Below are 21,116 nucleotides of genomic sequence, written 5' to 3'. Positions count from 1 at the left end.
GTGTTTACCTTCTGTTTAAGTGTCCTCAAAATGCTAGCAATCTGGAGTCCCCTGGTTTTCTCCTTGGCCAATGTGTTGGCTCTTTCGTCGTTGGGAAAAGACAACTATGCTTGCTGTTCCTTGTATTGTTTCGGTCACGTTCCTCCACTTAAGTAGCGTGGCCAGTAGTACTTCTGCTTTAGGTATGATGAGTGGCGTGGATAACTCAAGATGCTTGAATTCTGAATGGCAGTGGATTTTTAAAGTCGCTATCTGACCAAACGGATTCTAACTTTGTATCAATCGCTGGCTTCGCACATGTAGATGTTTGATGAAACAGAGTTTCTGATCTGTTATGGTCATCTTGCTCACTGAACATGGATGAAATCCTCTGTTCTCAGTTTCTGAAGCATATGCCGGAATCACACCGTTAACGACATCTGGTAGTCGGGGGTGTTCTCAGTTTCTCACTGCAATTTAAAAACTCTTGCACTCATCTTAGAAGGCTCACTCAGCTAAAAGAAACTTCACTTTGCAATTTCGACAAACACCTGGCACTCCTACCATGCAAGTGTGCAACAAGGCGCACATGTCGATCGTTTTGTCTACAGTGAGCAAAACTATCGAAAGCTGTAACCATGCGGGGCAGAACGTCACAGAGGGCACCGGCACAGCAATCCGCACTGCTAGTGAAACGAGATTGCTGCCCCGACGAGGAACAATGTTGCCTCTGCCAGGTACGTCGGCTTCTCCTATCTGTTACTACCAATGGACAGGTTTTAAGCAATTGTCAATGAATAAAAACCACAGCTACTTCTTTACCTAAGTGCTAAGGCACACGATCTTCAACGCAATTGGTGATTAGGGTAACAATAAGCACCCAACAGATGGGTAAAACAGGTTGATTTCACCAAAAAAAAAGATGTCTAATCAGCAATAAAATTCGATTGTATGAAGCAAGAAACAGTGAAATAACCCTCATTCGTTGCTTATAATTTGGTCCATTACAGTTATGGAGCAACTTCATCCAGGCAGAGCTGTAGCTTGCAGAGGAGATTGCAACATATGCCATGGCTTCTTTGTTTGTGGTGGTATGCCCTACAACGAGTTCTTTTTAATGCAATATCTCAGGGTGATCGATTCATTTTTAAGTTGGCTTTAATTGTTACGCATGGCTTAGGGTCTCTGTTGGTGCTCCTTGCAAGTGCTGTTTATGTCTGACGATTGGCTATGTAAGCCTTCTATTTCTGGTCTCCAGCTGTAGTAGTAGCATAAATGTCAAATTCTGAATATGCAGTTATCTGAGTATGTTTTGGACCAATGGATGATAGACGTGCAACACCTGTTTCCCAAGTTATGAACATGCTAGTCGGAATCTACACAGCCTGGAGCTTTCACTTGGCCGTCGTTACCTGGAAAATCTACTGACATCATCAACACATTCGGGAGTCTGCAACAGTGTCCTTCTAGAAAGCTTCACAGTGAGAAAGGCTTTTGAAATGTTCAACAATATTTTTCATGGCAACGTGGTCGATCAGCAACTGCTAGGTAGACCGGAGTGAACGTGCGAGGGAAAGTATAAGAGAATTATACTATTGTTAGTTTCCTCCTCATCTTTCTTAGTTAGACTAGACAGATATACTACATTTCAAATGTGCTTAACTTTTCTTTTGTGAAACATATATAGTACACAGAAGTTCTCATAAACACATGCGCTCTCACCCCTATGAACGTACATAAACGCATTCTACTTTAATGAACATCTCGCTAACTATTACAACAGATAACTTACTTGTTCTTGAATATTAAGAAAATAAGTAACCTGGTGGAGAAGGTGAAGTTGACAGTTGTTTATGTCCAGCTGCAGCATCTGTCATCATCATCAAGTCCGAAGGACATGGGTGAATCAGGACAGACTGATTTGTCTGCATCTTCAAGCATCTGTGAGCTCCTTCCATACGCTCCGCAATCACAAGACGATCTGATTGGCCTTGGTCTGGATGAATCACTTGCCCAAGTTTGTTCTGAAAGTGCATCTGATTACCTCATGAATTTGTATGTTGAGCGTGTGCAGGAAGCAACCAAGGTATTTCTACAGATCCATTGAGTTCATGTAGAACTTCGTGTCATGATTATCATGTACCTTTTCTTGTTTTGTTCTTTAGAGGTGGTACATTACCATTTTGGAGGCAGAGAAGACACAACCACCAAAGAGTACGGAAGATGGGAAACTGTATACACCTGTAGGTGTCGGGCTATTCAGAATATTGACACAGCATGTTCAGATAGTTAAAGACAATGCTACAGATGTCATGCGGTGTCGTATTGCTCTTGCAGTAATTCAGGTATTGTTTAGTTTCCTTTCAGTTAAGTCTACTTGCTGGTTTTATCGTGAAGTTGCACTTCGCTTTGCATCTGTTAGAATCAGTCACTACAGTATGTGAAAACGGGAAAAATGGCGGGCACTTGTGCCGAAGGTCATATTTGATTTTTCAATTGACATGTGTTTATTCTACTTTGGTTCATTTGCAGACCATGCATAATTTTCAAGCAGTTGAGAGGCAAAGACTTGAGGAGCCAGCTTCTGATGTTGGTTTGGAATCCCTATGTGCATTGGTAAATACATTGATTTATCCATTTAGAAACCCGAGAGGACTCTTACATTGCTTTATATATACTACGGGCGGGAGGGCACTAGCATGCATCAGATCTCACCTATAGTCTGTTTGATTCTTAATTCTCATCTAGTGGTCCAGATCAGTTCGTACTAGTGCTTCTCCCTCCACTAGTATATGATTACTATTCGAGGCTAGTGTGACTAGTATGAGGGTATGATCAGAACTCAATGTGATGTGAACTCACTGCTTCCTGACATTGTTTGTACAGATTAACAATAACTTGCGTTGCTACGAACTTACTATGGAGCTGAGTAAGAGTACATTGGAGTCACTCCCACAAAACTATGCTGGACAGGTGAATTCGAAAATCAATAGTTAAGCTGTTTCCGTTTGGTTCCACTCTTTCAGCCACTTTTCTGCACTTTGCTTGCGTTGTCCTCTTTTTTAAAGAAATAGGTTCATGAACACGGCAATGTGTCAACATACTACACCAGGAACGATTTTTCGGGATGCTTGGTTTTTTACCAGGTCCGGTCACACTTTGGGGCAACCCCTAGTTCAACAGGCCCTAGAAATGCCTTCATTTCCAGGGCTGCTCTGCATAAGTAACTGGCTCTGAATGGGCATTTCTAAGGCCGGTCACTTATGCAGACCCATCACAAGAAATGGTGGTATTCAGGCCCGGTTGCCCTAAAAATAGTTTCTGACGGCATAGTGATAGCCAGTTTGGGGTAAACTAATATTTTTTTAGATCCGCGATCATTTTTAAATGTGGTCACATAAAAAAAGTCCTCATCTTCTAACTTGCCTTGTTGAGATCCATGCCGATTGTTCGTTGATGTTCCAATGCTATGCTTCTATTCACACGCTTCATACCTTTTGTAATTCTAAGAAAGATGTTCCTTTTTCAGGTTAATTTTGAAGATGCTTCCGTAGGGTTTCTTGAGGTTGCCAAGGTTTGTTCTGCATGCATATATGATATAGCTATACATCTTTATAACCTTAATCTTAAGGATGAGGAATGAAGGTTGATGCTAATCAATGTGAAAGCATTTCTTGAGATATCTGAGATCTATATGCATGTCTGATTGTGTCTTTTAAGCACGTACTAAGTTATAAAGCACAAGCATACGATGATACTCGTAGATTTTCCTAATTGTATTCCGAGATTTATATCAAATCAACAAGGACAAGCAAATTAATATATGTGGATTATGCTATTGCATCTAATAAGGCTTCTTATGGGCTAATGGTTTAATAGATACAAAAATGATATAATGTAACAACTACGAAATACGAGAACAATAGATACATATAGCACAAATAAAATTTAGAAGACTTAACTGAACAACCCTAGTAGTTGTTGAAGCCAAAGAGTGACTTACATTTATTATCTCATTCAAAACTATATTTAAACAATGGTCGTCATTCAATGCCCTGATTAAATCATCACCATCCTATATATACCTCATTGATCAAGTATACAAATCTAGAACTCTAGCATAATAAACCGCATGGGTAGACTACTCAACTAGGATCTAGTTTAAAGTAACCCTAGACAAGTGAAGACTCAATTGTGTCAGAGAAGTGAAGCGTCAACATTTTATGGCTCTCAACTCCGAGTGTTGTGTGTTGTGTTTAAGACGGATCTTGGGTCCTTGGGGGGTGTCGATGAGGACATCTATTTATAGCTTAGGGGTCTAAGGTTTCAACTTGAGCGTGAAATCATGCAGAAGCCGAAAGAGGAAAAACCTTGGTATGGTTCAAAGAGAGTGCTCCCAGTAAAGAAAGATAGGAAGACATACTTTGTGTTGAACTGAGAGAAGGTTGTATATATGTTGCCAAATGTGCTGCTGAGCACAATATTCTGAAGTGCATCTCATAATTAGAGATATTGTACAAGGGTTGGCATAGAAAGATGTCCCTTGATGTCTCGCACCCAAATGAATGCTATGTTGCGGTCCAGTAACATAACAAGGATTCAAGATTCCTATTTAGAGAACTTTTTGCAATTACATATAAATTTGTTAAGTTGTAGGCGGGTATCAATGAGGTGTAGCGAAGATGTAGATGACCTGTCTCCCTTACCAATTCGAAACATGAGTGAATACTTTAGACAACTTTAGCCTGAACTGTGTCATTTATTCTTTCAATAGGAAGCAATCCTTCAAGTTGTTACTGTTATTTACGAAGACCCAGGTGTGCAAGATCTACTTGCAAGGCTTTATCGAGAAGGTGATACGTACTTTTGTAATGATTTTCCACCCGTTGCTCCTTTCTTCTTGTTATTTTTTTTCTCAGTAATAGGTCAGCTTTGGAATTTGATGCGACTGCATTTTTTCACCATATGTAAGAGTTTGTAACTGTAATATTACAATTATTCATTAGGTCTTCAGACTTTATGTTTACTGGTATCCGATGAACTTGATGTTGATATTGCTTGATATGTTTACTCACTCAGCTACTTGGCAGTTATCATGAGCAAATATTTGTTTAGGTTCATTTGCAGCTAGTAGGATGAAAAGAATCCCTGGGTATTGCTCGCCAGGTTGGCTGTCCGTATTATTTTGTACAAATGCCTATAGTATTGCTATATATCCCAATGGTACGTGATTCCGTAGTGACCCCAACATCATCAATTAGAGCTCCCCAGTAAGCAAATTACATAGGCATCATGCTCGGCATGAAAGTGGCAACAATCATATAAAATACCCAGGCTTTTTTCCGCATGATGCGTGCAGCGTCCTTTCTATTCAACTCCCTAATATTTTAATATTTGTTAGCAATGCTTGTTAGTTAAAATTATGATTATTTTCTCACATCTTGATTCTTTCTGTTCAGACTGGCTAAATGGACTCATCACGGAATATCTTGTTGCAACATTGGCTGATTACTTTTCAGATGTTAAACAGTAAGTTTTGACAAATTTTAATAGACGTTATGGAAATAATATATATGGATGTATGTTCCATGGAAAATCTTGTGTGAATATGTTTCTTGTTATTTACCTGCACATGTATGCTTGTCCATTCATTATTATTTGGGACATTCATATTTCTGAGAAAATTGCACCACACTTATCTTCCCATTTTGGAAACTCTTACTCATATTGCTTGATAAGATTGACTAAACACCCGCAAATCCCAAACCCAAACATACACAGTTCGCCAAATTTAATGTTTCATAAGGCTTGGCTTGGTTCAGTCTTCAATTTATACTATGATCATCACTAATTTGTCTTATAATGTATCACTCATAAGAAAGTGATGCTAAATACAAATATAATATTTAATTTTTATAATATGTTTCATCACATCAGTAACTTTCCTCATGAGTGGCACATAATAGGTTGCATGTAGATTCAAGTATCTTCAGCTGGTGCCAGTTTTGTTTGTCCAAGCTAAGCATGAGGAACACATAGTTTTATTAGAAGTTAAGTGTTAATGCTTATGTGCTATATACTTTATAATCCTAGTACTCTTTTTGTAGATATATTGAAAAAAGATCATTTCGTATGTTTGTGGAGGCTTGCCTAGAGGAAGCAATTGTAGTGTATGTTAATCACTTCCTCATTCAGGTTTGCATTTAGTACTTATTTGGAAAACACGTTTCTTTGAGTATAAAGGAAATATCAATTGCAGGTTTTGGCTGAGCCATGTTATCACTAGCGATCTAGGTTATATATAGTATTTGTTGTATATAATTGATAAGTTTATTCATGAGCTAATATCTGTTTCCTTTGGTGCCTGTAGAAAAACCACATCAGAGAAGAAACAATCGAGAGGATGAGGCTAGATGAAGAAGTGCTCAAGGATTTCTTCACAGAGCACATTAATGTGACAGTAAGTAAACTGTTTGCTGCCGACTGCTTAGACAACTGCAGTTCCTTTGATTCGCATTCGAAGTTGAAACAAGCAATAAGTTTCAATACTGAAAAAGCATAGTAATTAATCACATGTATTTATTTTGACATTACTTTTGCTTCAGAATGTTGAAAGCAGAGTGAAAGTTCTTGCTGATGTGAGGGAGCTTGCTTCTGCTGAGAGTCTGGAAAGCTTTGTTCTCACGTATACAATTATTCTGCATCATCAACCTGATTGCCCGGTATTAAACATATATTAATTTCTCTAGTATTTGATTATCTAAACAGGAAACTTATGCTCATTTTTTATGTTGTTCTACACTTTGACATCTCCATTTATAGCCTGAGGTCGTTAAGAAGTTGGTTGCACTGCGAGAAGGTATTTCAAGATCGGAAGCCAATGAGGTAAGCACAATGTGTGGATTCTGAAAAGCGGACACCTTGACTCAGATGGTGGTTTGGTTATGTCATTAATCTTCATATGTCAAGGTTACCAATGATTAATTGGTCATAGAATCTTAATTACCCTCTACTCGTCTCTTAGGTTGTGCAGGAATGCAAGGAGGTATACGAGGACTCTCTTGTGGATGGCAAGCCAAGAAGACCTGGTTTTGTATACGGTAAATTGAAGTGCCTCAGTGCCTGACAGCAGGGAAAGGCATATGGAGGAAGGTTACTGGGCAGTTAGGAAGAGGCATTGGCAACATAGAGAAGAGTGGATTCACATGCTGATCAAGGCAATGATGTTTTCCCTCTTTTGTGGCCACTGGCCACTCCTTTCTTTCTTATGTCTACCACTATTTGGGCCTAGTTTGCATTTTATATCCGTGTGTTGTGTAAGGAGCAGCATGAGAATTGATGAGAGCAAGAATGTGGATTTATCTGTGATCAGCAATAAAAAATTGCTATGTTTCTTCCTATTTTATGAATAGCGCCACACCCACGGCTGTTGATGCACGAGCACGACTAACTGCTTTGCGGTTCTCTCTGTTCTGCAAGCGAGGCATTCAGGCATAGCTGTAAAACGGCGCCGAAGTGGCACGCGCGCGCAGCGGCAAACTTCTCGTGCTCAATCCGGAGGTCGTGCCTCTCGATTTTGGGAAGACAGACGCTAGAAACCACTAGCTTTAGACCATGCTTCATTACCACCCTCTGCCACATGGCGGAGTGCTTTTCTTCAGATAACTGCTGATACATTTTTCCTTGCGTAGTAAAATTTTGTCTTTGTGATGTGATTTAACAGGTGCTTAAGAATTGGAGAAACTAATCCATCAACCCGTGCTCCCGGGCTAATATTTTTAAAAGCTATTGTATTTAAAAATTATTTAAAAATTAAACTCTTAGCTAATAATCAAAATTGTTTAATTACTACTCTCTTATTTTTCAATAATTCAACATAATACTTATATAGATATGTACCTATCTTTGTCCAGTTGTGATTGATTTTTAATTAATAATTACTCTATGCACTTTTTCATCCATATTCATACTTTTTCCATTTTGTATCACACCTCCAATCCTCCATACATTATGTTTAGCATACAAATCAATATTTTTCATCGATTCCTCATGTAATTGTATAAATGGTCTAAATGGTGGCACTCATTATGTGTATATACTTTAACTTAGTATTTTTATATTAACAATGACATAAATATGTAATTTAGAATCATATATTAGTTTACTTTTTGACATTTCTATATGATGCACATGAAGATAATTAGATTAGATTTAGATTTTTACTTTAGGTTATTTTTAATAACGACATTCATGGGTAACATAGATAAAATTTTAGAATGACATTTTAAGCTATGCTTTATAATGAATAATATGAGGTTACTTTAGATTAGTTTTTATAATAGCTGAGCTCAATAATTTAGATATAGGTTTAGAGCTTATTTATGAATATTTCACCATGACAGTGGTAGGTAAATTTTTAGAAAATATAATAGATCAATGGCTATGATTATTAGAGTTTATAGGATTGGTGTTTGATGTTTTTTAATTTTTATGAGAATTTGTCTCTTTTTTCTAGCTTGTCTCATGGGAACTAATGCGAAGTTTCCAATGGAAAAAAAAGACTACATTGCTACAAAACTATAACCATAAGCTACCTCTCATTTGTTAAATATTCAAACATAAAACTTATGTAAATATATACTTAATATCTTCATCCAATTGTGATAGATTTTAGTTAATCCATATTTATAATCTTTAACTTTTCACTTTGCATCGTAGGTATGCGATTGAATTTGTTTAATGAACCCTAATTTTGATATACAATTTTCACATAGAAATTCATATTCTCTTCACTTTATATCCTTATAAATGGTGACACACATCATATCGTAAAGACCTTAATTATTATATCGTATACCAATATCGTAAGATATAGATGATTTAGAATCATATATTGTTGTATATTTTTAATTAAGGTTATTTGATTAAAATGTAGGGTTACCTCATATTATTTTTAATAATGGCATATGTGGGTAATATAGATGTAAATTTAAGGGGTTACTTTAAGTAATAGTGGTAGTCAATCCAGTTGCAAATTAGAGGGTTATTTTAAATATTGTTTATAATGGCATAGGTGGGTAATTTTGATGAAGATTAAGGGGTTAGTTTAGTTTATTTTATATAATGGCAGAGGTGGGTAATTTATAAATAGATTTAGGGGGTTACTTTAGGCTATTTTCATAATGGTATAGGTGGGTAATTTTTTAAAAATATAATAGATCCAATGGCTACGATGATTTGAATCTATCGATTGATAGTCGGATGTTTTGCTTTTTTGTGAGAATTTATAGGATTTCTCTATTTTTCTATAGGAATTCTAGGTGGCTTCACCTGAAGACTTCAAAAGAAGCCTAGAAGCCTCCAATTAGTAATAGTAAGATAGGCACCGGGTATAAATCGCTAGAAATGGATTGCCAACAAGAACATGCCTACAGACAGGTCTGACCTGCGTCAAACTTGACCGGGCGAAAAGGCCAACAACAAGCCAAATTATCAAGATGCTTCACGGCTCGGAAGACGCAGACTGCGACAAACAGAAAAGGAGAGAAAAGAGGTAAGGATGGGCAACCATATATGATCGTTCTCTTTCGAAACCTGCTTATAGGCCGAAGAAAGCCATCCCAATGCATGTGTGCGATGGTTTGGATCAGTTGGCCATATGAGCAAGTGGGACTAATCCCACCACATGAATACATGGGCTGAAACACTTACTGAGTTGTCAACTGTGATATTACAATAGTTGTGTCTTACTGGTAAATTTCGCTACAGGAAACCTAATATTGTGGTGTTTGCTGCACCCAAAAACTGAGGTTCCGCTGATGAGCATCCTAATTCATTGCTCTTTGTTGACAACACTCTGTGCACTGGAATACAACCTTATTATAGTCGTACATGATCTTTCATTTCATACTATGCTTCATCACTATTCTGTTTTCCCCATGACGAATTGCTTCTACAGATGGCCTAATAAGGATTATGAAATTGCTTTTGCTAAGCCCAACTATAATAAATCCTGGATATATTCCAGCAACCAGCATCTCACAAACTCATCACAATGGCCAGCTTTGCAAAGCCGCAGCATCTGCTAGACTGCTACTACTCGTCGCCGTCATCGTTCTCTTGCTTCCCTCCGCGGACGCCCGCCGGCGCCCGGTGCACCTACGGTTATACATGCACGACATCATCGGCGGCCCGGAGCAGACGGCCATCCACCTCATCCGGAACGCCGGGCCGCCGCACAAGTCCCTGAAGGGCGCGTACTTCGGCGACACGATGGCCATCGACGACCTCGTCACCGATGGCCCCGGCATCGACTCCGGCTCCGTCGGCCGGGCGCAGGGCACCTACATGCTGTCCTCCCAGCACGAGGAGGTCCTCGTGGCCGCCGTCACCGTCGCGCTCACCGGCGGGCCGTACAGCGGCAGCACCTTCTCGTCGCCGGCCGCGTCGGGATCTACGATAAGTCGGAGCTCCCGATCGTCGGCGGGACGGGCCAACTCCGGCGCGCCGCCGGCTACGTGCTGTGGAGGATGGCCAAGGTGGTGTCCGAGGTGTATATTGTGGTGGAGCTGATCGTGCACATGTCTGTACCGGCGAATGCTGCTGCTCCTAGCAATGGGTCATCACTTGCGATCGAGTAGAGCTCTAGCACAAACATCTCAACCGCAAATAATGCTACATGGAGAGATGAGGTGATCATTATTTGGAGATGAGGTGATTTTTTCTTACGCACTCTTGGCACTACGTTGGATGGCAGATTGGCAGTTGCTCCACTGTCCCTCCCTCTCTCTTCTTTTATACTCTTGAGGACCATGGAATCCAATACTATGTTTCTGCTTCAAAGTTCAAACTATATATCGTCTGGGATTTGAACAATTGGCTTGCCAAGTGGGGGTTCCTATGTAACTTCTGAAAGTTGGTTAAGCACTGTGGCTTTAAAGCCCATTAGGTCCAAATTAGGTATCTTATAATAAACATTTCGAAAGACTAAGTTCAACATTTTCTAAAAATAGATCAACATTTAGAAATACTAGATTCAACATTTTTCGAAAATGCATATCAATATTTTCAAAAAATACTACTTTCAGCATTTTTCACAACCTATTTCAACATTTTGGAAAAATGGATTGAACATTTATCTATACCAACATCAACATTTTGGGGAAAAAATAAGCCATGCCTTCTTCTTCTCCAGCGCCGGCGGTCAAGCGGTAGGCTAGCAGGCACGGCTGGCCCGCGAGTGTGGTGGAGAGGTGGGCGTGTGCGGCAGGGGCGACGGCTAGGGGTCGGGGATAATGTCGAGCTCGGGAGGGGGGGGTACAGTGGCAGTGCAGCACAGGCGCGGGTGCATCGGCGAGCTCGGGGGTGGCGGCCGTGGATAGGGGTGGAGCTAGGGTTGTGGGGGGCTGGTGCATCTAAGTGGAGGTATTTTTGCACGAATCTCAAACAATGGAATGGAAGTTGCATAGGAAAAAACTTGTGGGAGCCATATAGATTTCCCGTGCAAAGTGCAAGATCAAGTTGGGCCTAAATTTGATGACGGTGACATTCTAGCCGAATGGAGCCTGATCAAGGGTGAAGCCCAAAAGTCAGCCCAAGGCATTTGAAACATCTAAGGATATCAGTCCTGGAGCAGCTCGTTTTTCGTGTGGAGTGTTGTAGTTCAAGAATCAAGATGTTATAAGAATGAATAGCTTAGGGAAGCTTTGGCCGGTTGCAGGATGACCGGATGAGGGAAGAAGATCACAGGCAAAGGGCATGGATGCGACGAGAAGCTGTCTTAACTCACTTCTCTCCTTCCATGCATTCTAGTCATTCTATATTCCTCATCTGTTGTGCGTGATACAGGATCGTAATAACAACCTCAACCTCCAGTTAAGGTCTCCTTTGGCACAGAGAAAAAATGGAGGCAATTTAAATTATTTGTATCCTGTAAAAATACACATCTGTACTGGCGGTTGGCTTATGTCGCCTGCCAGCACAGAGCTTACCCATTTAAGGCCGCAGGCATCTTCTTCCCCAACTAACTTTTCATTTGGAGCTTGCCCGAGAGGAGCTCGGGAAAAGCTCCAAAAATACCAAATCTAAGGGGGAAGGTTTTGCTCTTAATTTTTTGGAGGAGATGGCTATATAAGGTGAGTTTGTACCATTCCAACCTTCGTTTTCAACTTCTATCCATCATTTCTAGCTTCATTAGTGTAACATCCGTAAAATTCACCAACCTAAAACACTCGCTAAAAATTATTTTTAAAATCTTTCGACCGTTGAGCTCCCGGAAAATCTAATCTTCCTGGCAATTTCGCCGTCCCGGCATCCATGCCGATCGCCATCATTTTCATCCTCTGCTTCCTCCATCGCGTGCCCGACAAAAGTCTCGCGCGTGCCCGGCCGTTTCCCGCAATCACCGCTGACTCTCTCCTTCTATTTTCTCTTTTTTCCCTTTTTCCTTTTTTCTTTTTTTTTTCTCTCTTCCTTTCTTCTTCTCCTTCTCCTTCCTTCTTTCTTCTTCCTTCTTCTTCTTTCTTCTTCCTTTCTCCTCCTTCTTCCTTCCCTGGTCACACACAGCACCCTGGCCGTAGCCTCTCCCTGGCCGGACCCCTCTCTCATCACCATCGGTGCGTGGGCCCCGCACCCCTTAGCGCCTACGCTCCTAGAGGCTCCTGCACCCGCGCAGGTCTGGCCCCCTGCGCCCGGCCCCTCCCTGCCTCGTCATCCACGCAGCGTGCCCGGCGTAGGCACCGGCGCTGCCCGCTGCGCCTGGTCCCCCTGCCGCTCGCCTCCCCGAGCCGCGTCGGCCCCCTCCCGTCGCCGACCCCTACCCGCGTCGTCCGGAGTTCGCCGGCCCCCATCGCCAGAAGATCGTCGTTTCTCCCTCTCGCCGCCTATAAAAGGGGCCTCGACGCTCGAAGCTCATCACCACCTCATCCTCATCCTCCCCACCACCAGTGCCACCTTCCCCTAGCGCCGCCCCTCCTCCAGTGCGCCGCCCGCCTCGCCGAAGCTCCAGCCGCCCCTTCCCAACGCCGGCCCCCTTGCTTCCCGTCGCCAATTTGCTGAGGTGAGGCCTCAAACGGACTCCCCACGGCCTCCTCTATCCTCCCCCGCCACTCGACTCCCCACTAGCTGGTCTATTAGCCATCAGGAGAGCTGGTGAGCAACGGGAGACCATGGAGAAGGACTAAAGACTTTGTGAACTTAGATCCTAGTTAAGACCTCGTTGGAAGGTCATTAACCCCTTGGATGCTTCTGTGTTGGCTAGTCAGTCTTAGCTAAGGTGGGTAATAGCTTTGATAGGATCTGCACCGACACTAAGGTGATCGTGCTGTGGTACCCTATTTGCGGGTAAAGTGCACAACCTCTGCAGAGTTAAAACCTATCCGGGTAGCCGTGTCCATGGCATTGGACGAGTTACGGCTTGGACACATAACTAGTGTTTGGGTGATAATTGGTTTCCATAGTGTGAGTGGAATTTTGGAAGGTGTCCGGCAGTTGTGCCGTGAGCTTCTGTGGACGGGGAGTCCAGTAGCATTAAAATTTGGATCCTTTGTGTAGGATCAACCCCTCTTATTGATTCGGTTACCAAAGAAAATGTTTTGTGAAAACCTTTTCGAAAATGAATCCCTGCATGTGTTGAAAAGCCTAGCTTTACGGCAAATAGACCTTAGCCTTATCCTTGATATGTCCTGTGCATATTCTTGATTGTATCCCCTACGTGGATGGGGTTGGACTTGTTGAGTATTTTTGTACTCACCCTTGTTTTTTTGCTTCAGAGGAAGACCCGGACTTCATCGTCGAGGATTTCGAGTAGAAGGTTGCTTCCGCACCCAACGCTGCCTGTGGTGTTGGCCTTTGCAGAATGCTTCCGCTACCATGTAGTCCCGAGTGCTGTCTCTTGATAGTAGCTTGGCTCGCTGCTCTTGTTTATTTACTTATCATTTCGGCGTGGCTTTCGCGCCAGCTCCCTCGGGAGTTGTACGGTTTATTAACCATCTGTTGAATAAATGTGTTATCAGCCTCCTGGGACTGATATTTGTATCACATTTAGTCTCTGTTGATGTGGGGACGCTTCAATTAGGTTGTCATCTAGATCTAGATTTACACCTAGGAGAGAGAGGAGGGAGGAGAGAGAAAATAACTAGAAATGGATTATTTTTTAAATAAAATTTTATGATCATTTTACAACCGTACAATGCTATGTTTGTCATTTTAATGTAATATAGAACTGGGTTTGATTATATTTTTCCTACTTATTAATTATTACATCCTTAGTTTTAATTAATGAAGTTGATTGAATTAATATATAATTGAGTTTGATTTTTTTCCTTCTTCTTATTAATTATTACATCCATGGTTTAATTGAGTCTCATTTAGGGTAATATAGAATTAATTTTTATTATATTTCTTTCTACTTATTAGTTACTACATCCGTAGTTTTAATTAATGAAGTTGATTGAATTAATATATAATTGAGTTTGATTTTTTCTTCTTCTTATTAATTATTACATCCAAGGTTTATTGAGTTTCATTTAGGGTAATATAGAATTATTTTTTATTATATTTCTTCCTACTTATCAGTTACTACATCTGTAATTTAATTTAGTTTATAGAATTGCGACCATAGCTCTTTAAATTAGTTAATATAACATAGAATTCTTGTCTAGGTTATTAAAAATAGATCATAGAGCATGGATGTATGGCATACTAAGACATTCGCATACTTTCATGTCAGAGATATCAAAGTTTGTGGAGGCTGCGAAGAAACACGCTCGCATTTGCAAGACAAAGCAAATACGTTGTTCGTGTTTTGACTGTAGCAACATTATTGTATAGGATGGTACTGATGTCATCAAGAGGCATTTGATAAAGTGAGGTTTTGTGGATGGATACACAAATTTGTCCCACCATGGTGAGGTAGGAGGTACTTTCAACAATACAGACATCGATACTGGCTATGATGAAGTGAGTGGTGATGATGCAAATGAAATGATCATGTTATGATGGATGATGATTATGACCGTGCAGATCAAAATGGTGATCAAACAGATGCGCGTGTGGAACCACAAGTGGATGAGGAACGTGATGTTGATATGGAGAACATGTTGTGCCACATTGAATTGGAAGTGTTGCTAGGGAGTGCTAAAAGGTTAGAGAATTTTGAAACACTCAAGAAGGTAGCAAAGGACCGTATGTATGTGGGATGTGGGAAGGAGTGGACAGTGCTACATTTTGTCCTTCATCTTCTGATTCTGAAGGCTAAATTCGGCTGATTAGACAATAGTTTCAATGATCTCCTTACTCTACTAGGCAATTTGCTCCTGAAGCCTAACTTTGTGCCAAAAAATACATACGAAGCAAAGAAGATTATAAATCCATTGAAGATGTGTGTGCAAAGAATACACGCGTGCAGGAACCACTGCATGTTGTACCGCGGTGAGTATGCAGCATTAGAAAAGTGTCCAAATTGCGATGCTAGCCATTAGAAAAGTAATGACGATTTCTGTGAGGACCATGCCGGTTCCTCCATCGGGAATAAGAGGAAGAAGGATGCAAAGAAAAGTGCTGGTGTTCAAGTGGAGGATGAGTCCTGTATAGGTACTAACATGATGACTCAGTGCAGAGTCCTTACCTTGGTGATGTGGTACTTGCTGGTGGTGGACCATCTGAAATGTTTGTAATCAAACCCAAAAACCGTTGAAATGATGACTTAGCATACTGATCGCCCAGTAAAGGATGATGGAAAGTTTTGACATCCTTCCGATGCTCGCCAGTGCAGGACCTTCGATGCCAATCATCTAGAGTTTTCAGATGAAAAAAGGAATGTACGGTTCGCGTTGAGTACAAATGGCATGAATCCGTTTGGTGAAAGAAGCAGCACTCACAGCTCATGGGCAGTGCTGATGACCATATACAACCTTCCCCATGGCTTTGTCACAAGAGAAAGCTCCTTTCGCTAACCATTCTCATACAAGGCCCAAAGCAACCTAGCATCGACATAGAAGTTTTCATTAAGTCATTGATGGAAGATTTGCAGAATCTTCGGGAATATGGGGTTCGGATGTGGGATGAGTACAGACATGAGCACTTCATACTAAGGGCCATTATCTTTGTTACTATCAATGATTATCCCGCCCTATTTACTCAAACAAGTCAGGTAAAAGGTAAGACATCATGCGTAGTTTTCCTAAATGGAACATCATATGTGTACCTTAAGGGATCTATGAAGACAGTGTTCATGTGGCACAAGCGCTTCTTATTGAAGATGCACAAATACCGCAGGATGAAGGACTTTTTCGATGACACCAATGAGAATGATTTTGCTCCAAAACCGGCTACGGGTAAAATAGTATTTGAAATGTGCGAGAAGGTCAAGTTCAAACTTGGCCAAAAGTCATTAGGTGGTGCTGATAATTCGAAAAGGGGAAGGAAGCAGGCTGAAACTACAGACGTCACATATGTGAAATTTAAGAAGATGTCTATTTTCTTTAAGTATTTGCCATACTGGCCAGAGCTGGCGGTGCGCCATGCCATTGATGGGATGCATCTTCATTAGAATGTGTTCGATAGCACCATCAGATTCTTGGGCTTATCAGGCAAGGCAAAGGACGCACTAAAATCACATAAGGATCTGGTTGACCTTCAAATCAGGCCAGAGCTCCACCCGCAAGAACTTCCTTATGGTAAGCATTACTTTCCCCCAGCTAGCTACAACTTAACACCAGATGAGAGATTGGCTATGTGCAAGTGCTTGCACGGGTTGAAAGTGCCGACAGGAATCTCATCAAACATCCGGTCACTAGTCTCATTGAAGGACATGACGCTTGCCAGCTATAACTCTCATGATTGCCATGTGATAATCACATTTTTTCTCACTATTGCGATTCGGGCTATCAAACCAGTATTCGTAAACATGGTTATCACACGGATGTGTTACTTCTTCAACGTGATTTTGTAGAAAGTGATCGATTGTCTTGAGTTGGCTAGGCTTCAACTATTTGTGTCAGAAACTCAAGCCCAGCTCGAGATTTCCTTCCCTTCGTCCTTTTTCAATATCATGGAACATTTCATGGTCCACATGGTTCAGCAAATAACTGAACTAGGGCCTATGTACTTAAATCAGATGTGGACATACGAACGGTTCATGTTGACTCTCAATGGATACATGAGAAACAAGGCCTTTCCAGAGGGCAGCATGATCGAGAGCTACCATACAGAAGAGAGTGTTGATTCCTGCATTGATTACATAAAGGATAAGAGAGCTATTAGTTTACCAGAATCTCACACGAGGGCAGATTATCCGGGAGAGGTACCATTGGAATGAAAAGATTTATAGACAAGGATAACCAACAATTAGAGAAAGCGCATTCAAGCATTCTACAACAGCTCGCAATAGTGGAGCCCTTCATCAAGCAACACCTAAATGAGGTCCGTGGACAAAGTAATGGTCACTCGGAGGATTGGATCATCAAAGAGAAAAAGCGTCATTTTCCATCATGGTTGAAGGACCATGAGCAGCTATTTCAAGGAAATTCCACAGACGAAGTAACATTGATCAGGTTGGTGTCTGGGCCATCAAGCAATGTCACCTCGTGACAAGCATATGAAATTAATGGATACACATTTTATACCACCGCAAAGGACAACAAAAGCGTGGCGTACCAAACAGTGGTGTTCACATAGAGGCGATTGATACATCCGGACAGAACATAACTTACTATGGTTTCTTAGAGGGAATATAGGAACTTGACTATATAGAGAATATCCGGATCCCGTCTTTCGGTGCCAACGGGTCAAGCACCCGAATGGCGTTATAAATGAAAATTATGGGTTGAACTTGTAGACCTAGCCAATGGTAAGTTACAAAGATGACCCATGGGTACTCGCTGAGTGTGTCGCACAGGTATTCTACATAACCGACCCTATGAATGCAAAGAAGCACATTGCTGTCTCTGGAAAACAAAGGATCCTTTGAGTTGAAGGTGTAGTGGACCTTGAGGATTACAATCAGTATGAGGAATTGGACCTTTTCAAAGACCATGAACGAAGAATCAAGCATGTTGAAGCAAGTATTGATAAATCCATGAAGCCATGGTTACGTATTGACTGCGAAGGAAGAATCATTAAAGTATAAATTAACATTTCTTATTACTTATGTTGTAATACTTATTAAGTATCCTGTAAGACTTTATTAATATGGATTAGACTTTATTATCTTGTAACTGACCTCCAGCATAAGAAAAGGGTAGGGTACACCCATGCCACAATACAATATAACTAGTTCTGCTAATAGTGCAAGTTTTTACATCAATACTTAAAGGTCCTAGAGAGAAGTTCAAATGCATAAGAAAAGGGTAGGGGTACAATCATGCATGTTACATATTTCATACTCCGGCTCACTTCCTTAAATATGGAATATAGTTAAGGTCTCCAATCATCCAGCCTAGAACTTCATCAAAATAAGTTAGAGCATGGATGAGTGCACTCTCCTTCGCTTCCTATGGATGACCACATACACTACTATAAATCTCGAACAATGGAGACGTTAATTGATGAGGCCTATAGAAAGTAAGATGAGCTTGGAACTTTAAATCTGGGGTGAACATTGGGTTTCCACACATGTAAGTATAATCAAACTTTTCCATGACTTGATCCAGAATCGCACGAAAGCTCACTTCCGCAATGGTAGTACCATTTATAACCTGTAAAAGATGATTATAACATGACGAAAGTTAAAAGATGTAACATAACTAATGATAAAAGAATGTTCCATACCATGTCATTAAGCCAAGAAAGCCTCTCAGCAGTCACAATCACAATGCCTTCTCCCTCCTCGAGCTGCTATATTCGAAAATATGAAAAGTCTGGCACAAAGTACCCATGATCCTTAAGCTGCTCTAGGCAGGCCTCCACGACGGTCCTCTCAACAGTTACCATATTTGGTGCTATTTTACTCCATGCGGCAATTGAAACCATCAAGGTGAAATCTGTATGTCGAACAGGTACTTGAAAAGAGAGATGCACTCTTTTCAAATTAGGTTCACCAACGTCCTCGGTTTGCACTACAGGCGAAGTACCACCAATAGCTTCGACGACATCTTTGAGCCATCTATAGGTTTGATAAGCTACATTGTATGTAAGTAAATTTAATTTATTCATGTGTAGTAACAAAATTAATTAAAAGAAGGAAAGAATATTACTATATTGAGAATTATTCCTCTGATTCGATAGCCGAATGGCAAGTCAATGGGGCCATAGAAGTGAAGTCCTGGACAACGAGCGGGAGGGTCGTCGAGCCTGAACTGTCCCCTGCCACCTCCACTGTCGTCACCACCACGGCGGCCACCTCCACTGCCGCCATCACCACGACGGCCACCTCCACGGCACTTGCCATAGTTAGCCCAAACTATCCACATAAAATTTACGAAATGCTCAGAATAAAAGATTATCCAAAATAATGGAAAAAATTTACCATTGTTGGTTTAGATCTCATGAACATTGTTATAACTAATCATAACATATTTATTATCATTTTGCAATTGCATGGAATAAAAATGGAAAAAGGTAACAACTTTTAATTTCTAACACAATCCCTATATAAAAATATCTGGTTTAGATCTCATGCACATTGTTATAACTAATCATAACATATTTATTATCATTAGCGCTAGCCAGCGCAGAGGTTTCAACAAATTTTGAACCAATTTAAATACTTGATAAATTATTTCAAAATTGTTTCAAACTTCTACACCTGAACATAAATGTTATGTAGTGAATGTAAAAAAAATATAATTTCATACATAACATAAATGTTTTGACTAGTTAGTTCACATATCACTATAAACACTACATGAGTACTTCCATATCCATTTGGGAAGGACATACTGTTATACTATCTCAAAATTATCTTATTATTTTTAATCAATGTTGGTGCACTGGTTACATACCAAATATCATGATTGTTGGATCAAAATTATATTTAATTAAAATTTAGTTAAATCGAATAGTAAACGGATTTTCGTGTTAAACCTTTGAAAAATGTCCATATTTAAGAAAATTTGATGATTTGACATAAAAACTAGAATGTATGTTAACAACAAAACACCAAATCCAAGGAGGAAGGTGGATTGTGCCATTCCATCTAGATTTATTTTAATTTTAATAAAATATAAATTAATTGAACAATCATGATATTCGGCATGTAACCACTTTAGCAGGGAACCAACGTGGACCAAAAACAATAACACAATTTTGAGATAGTGTAACAGTACATCTTTCCCAAATGGATATCCAAGTCATAATCACCCTATAACTCATGAGGTGTTTCAACCTATAGTGACATGTGAACTAACTAGTCAAAACATTTATGCTATGTATGAAATTATATTTTTTTAAATTCACTACATAACATTTATGTTCAGGTGTAGAAGTTTGAAATAATTTATTAAGTATTTAAATTGGTTGAAAATTTGGTGAAACCTCTGCGCTAGCGGGCGCTAACGCCACCTGCCAGCGTAGAAGCTCTGTGCTCGCCCGCCAACGCATAGGAGTTGTGCTGGTGGGCCCACCACTAAGGCCTCCCCATGTAACCCACAGCGGAACACCAAAATTTTCAAGTCCTGGCGCGAAATTTGCACTACGCCGTCAGGCTGCCAAAATTTCACGCCAGAATCACCACCCTCCTCGACGCTGCGGCCGATCACCCGATCACCACCTCGCCTCCCAGAGCGCCGTCGCGGCCCCCTTCCCGACGCCCCTGGACGCCGTCACCCTCTTGGAGTGCCGCCATCGGCGGTGCCCCCCTCTCCGCCGCCAGCCACCCGAGCGCCTCCTCGCCCCCCGGAGTGCCGCCACGGCCCCCTCCCCGACACCGCCTCCTCCTCGACGCCGCTGCCTTCCCGTAGCGATGCCGCCGGTCACCCGAGTGCCTCCTCGCCTCCCAGTGTGCCGTCACGACCCCCTCCCCGACGCCGGCTCCTCCTCAACGCCGCCGCCATCTACCTGTGCGCCATCATCCGCCACCACCCCGTCTCCACCACCGGCCACGTGCCATCTCCACCGCGGGTCCGCCTCTTCCTCTCCACCGCCGGCCCTCCCCCGGCCTTCGCTACTCCCCGACGCTGCCGTCCCTCCCCCACCCTCCC

At 41.3% G+C, this 21,116-nt stretch overlaps 1 protein-coding gene and 1 pseudogene across 1 annotated transcript; both read left to right on the top strand.

The window, feature by feature from the left end:
* The first annotated feature begins 617 nt into the window (after positions 1–617).
* Positions 618–7,346, top strand: LOC101782023 (annotated as a pseudogene).
* A 2,803-nt stretch (positions 7,347–10,149) lies between these two features.
* Positions 10,150–10,551, top strand: LOC105914247 (dirigent protein 3-like). Its single transcript, XM_022826148.1, has one exon. The coding sequence runs from the start codon at positions 10,150–10,152 to the stop codon at positions 10,549–10,551; it is 402 nt and encodes a 133-aa protein (XP_022681883.1).
* Positions 10,552–21,116: the final 10,565 nt, after the last annotated feature.

Source organism: Setaria italica, chromosome IV (assembly GCF_000263155.2).
Source record: "Setaria italica strain Yugu1 chromosome IV, Setaria_italica_v2.0, whole genome shotgun sequence".
In the NCBI taxonomy this organism is placed as follows: domain Eukaryota; kingdom Viridiplantae; phylum Streptophyta; class Magnoliopsida; order Poales; family Poaceae; genus Setaria; species Setaria italica.
The sequence above is the reverse complement of the archived record's forward strand: the minus strand, read 5'-3'. Positions and strand labels throughout refer to the sequence as shown.

What these genes read in the sequence shown, in the direction of transcription:
- LOC105914247 (XM_022826148.1), top strand. Translation starts at nt 10,150, where the DNA reads ATGCACGACATCATCGGCGGCCCGGAGCAGACGGCCATCCACCTCATC.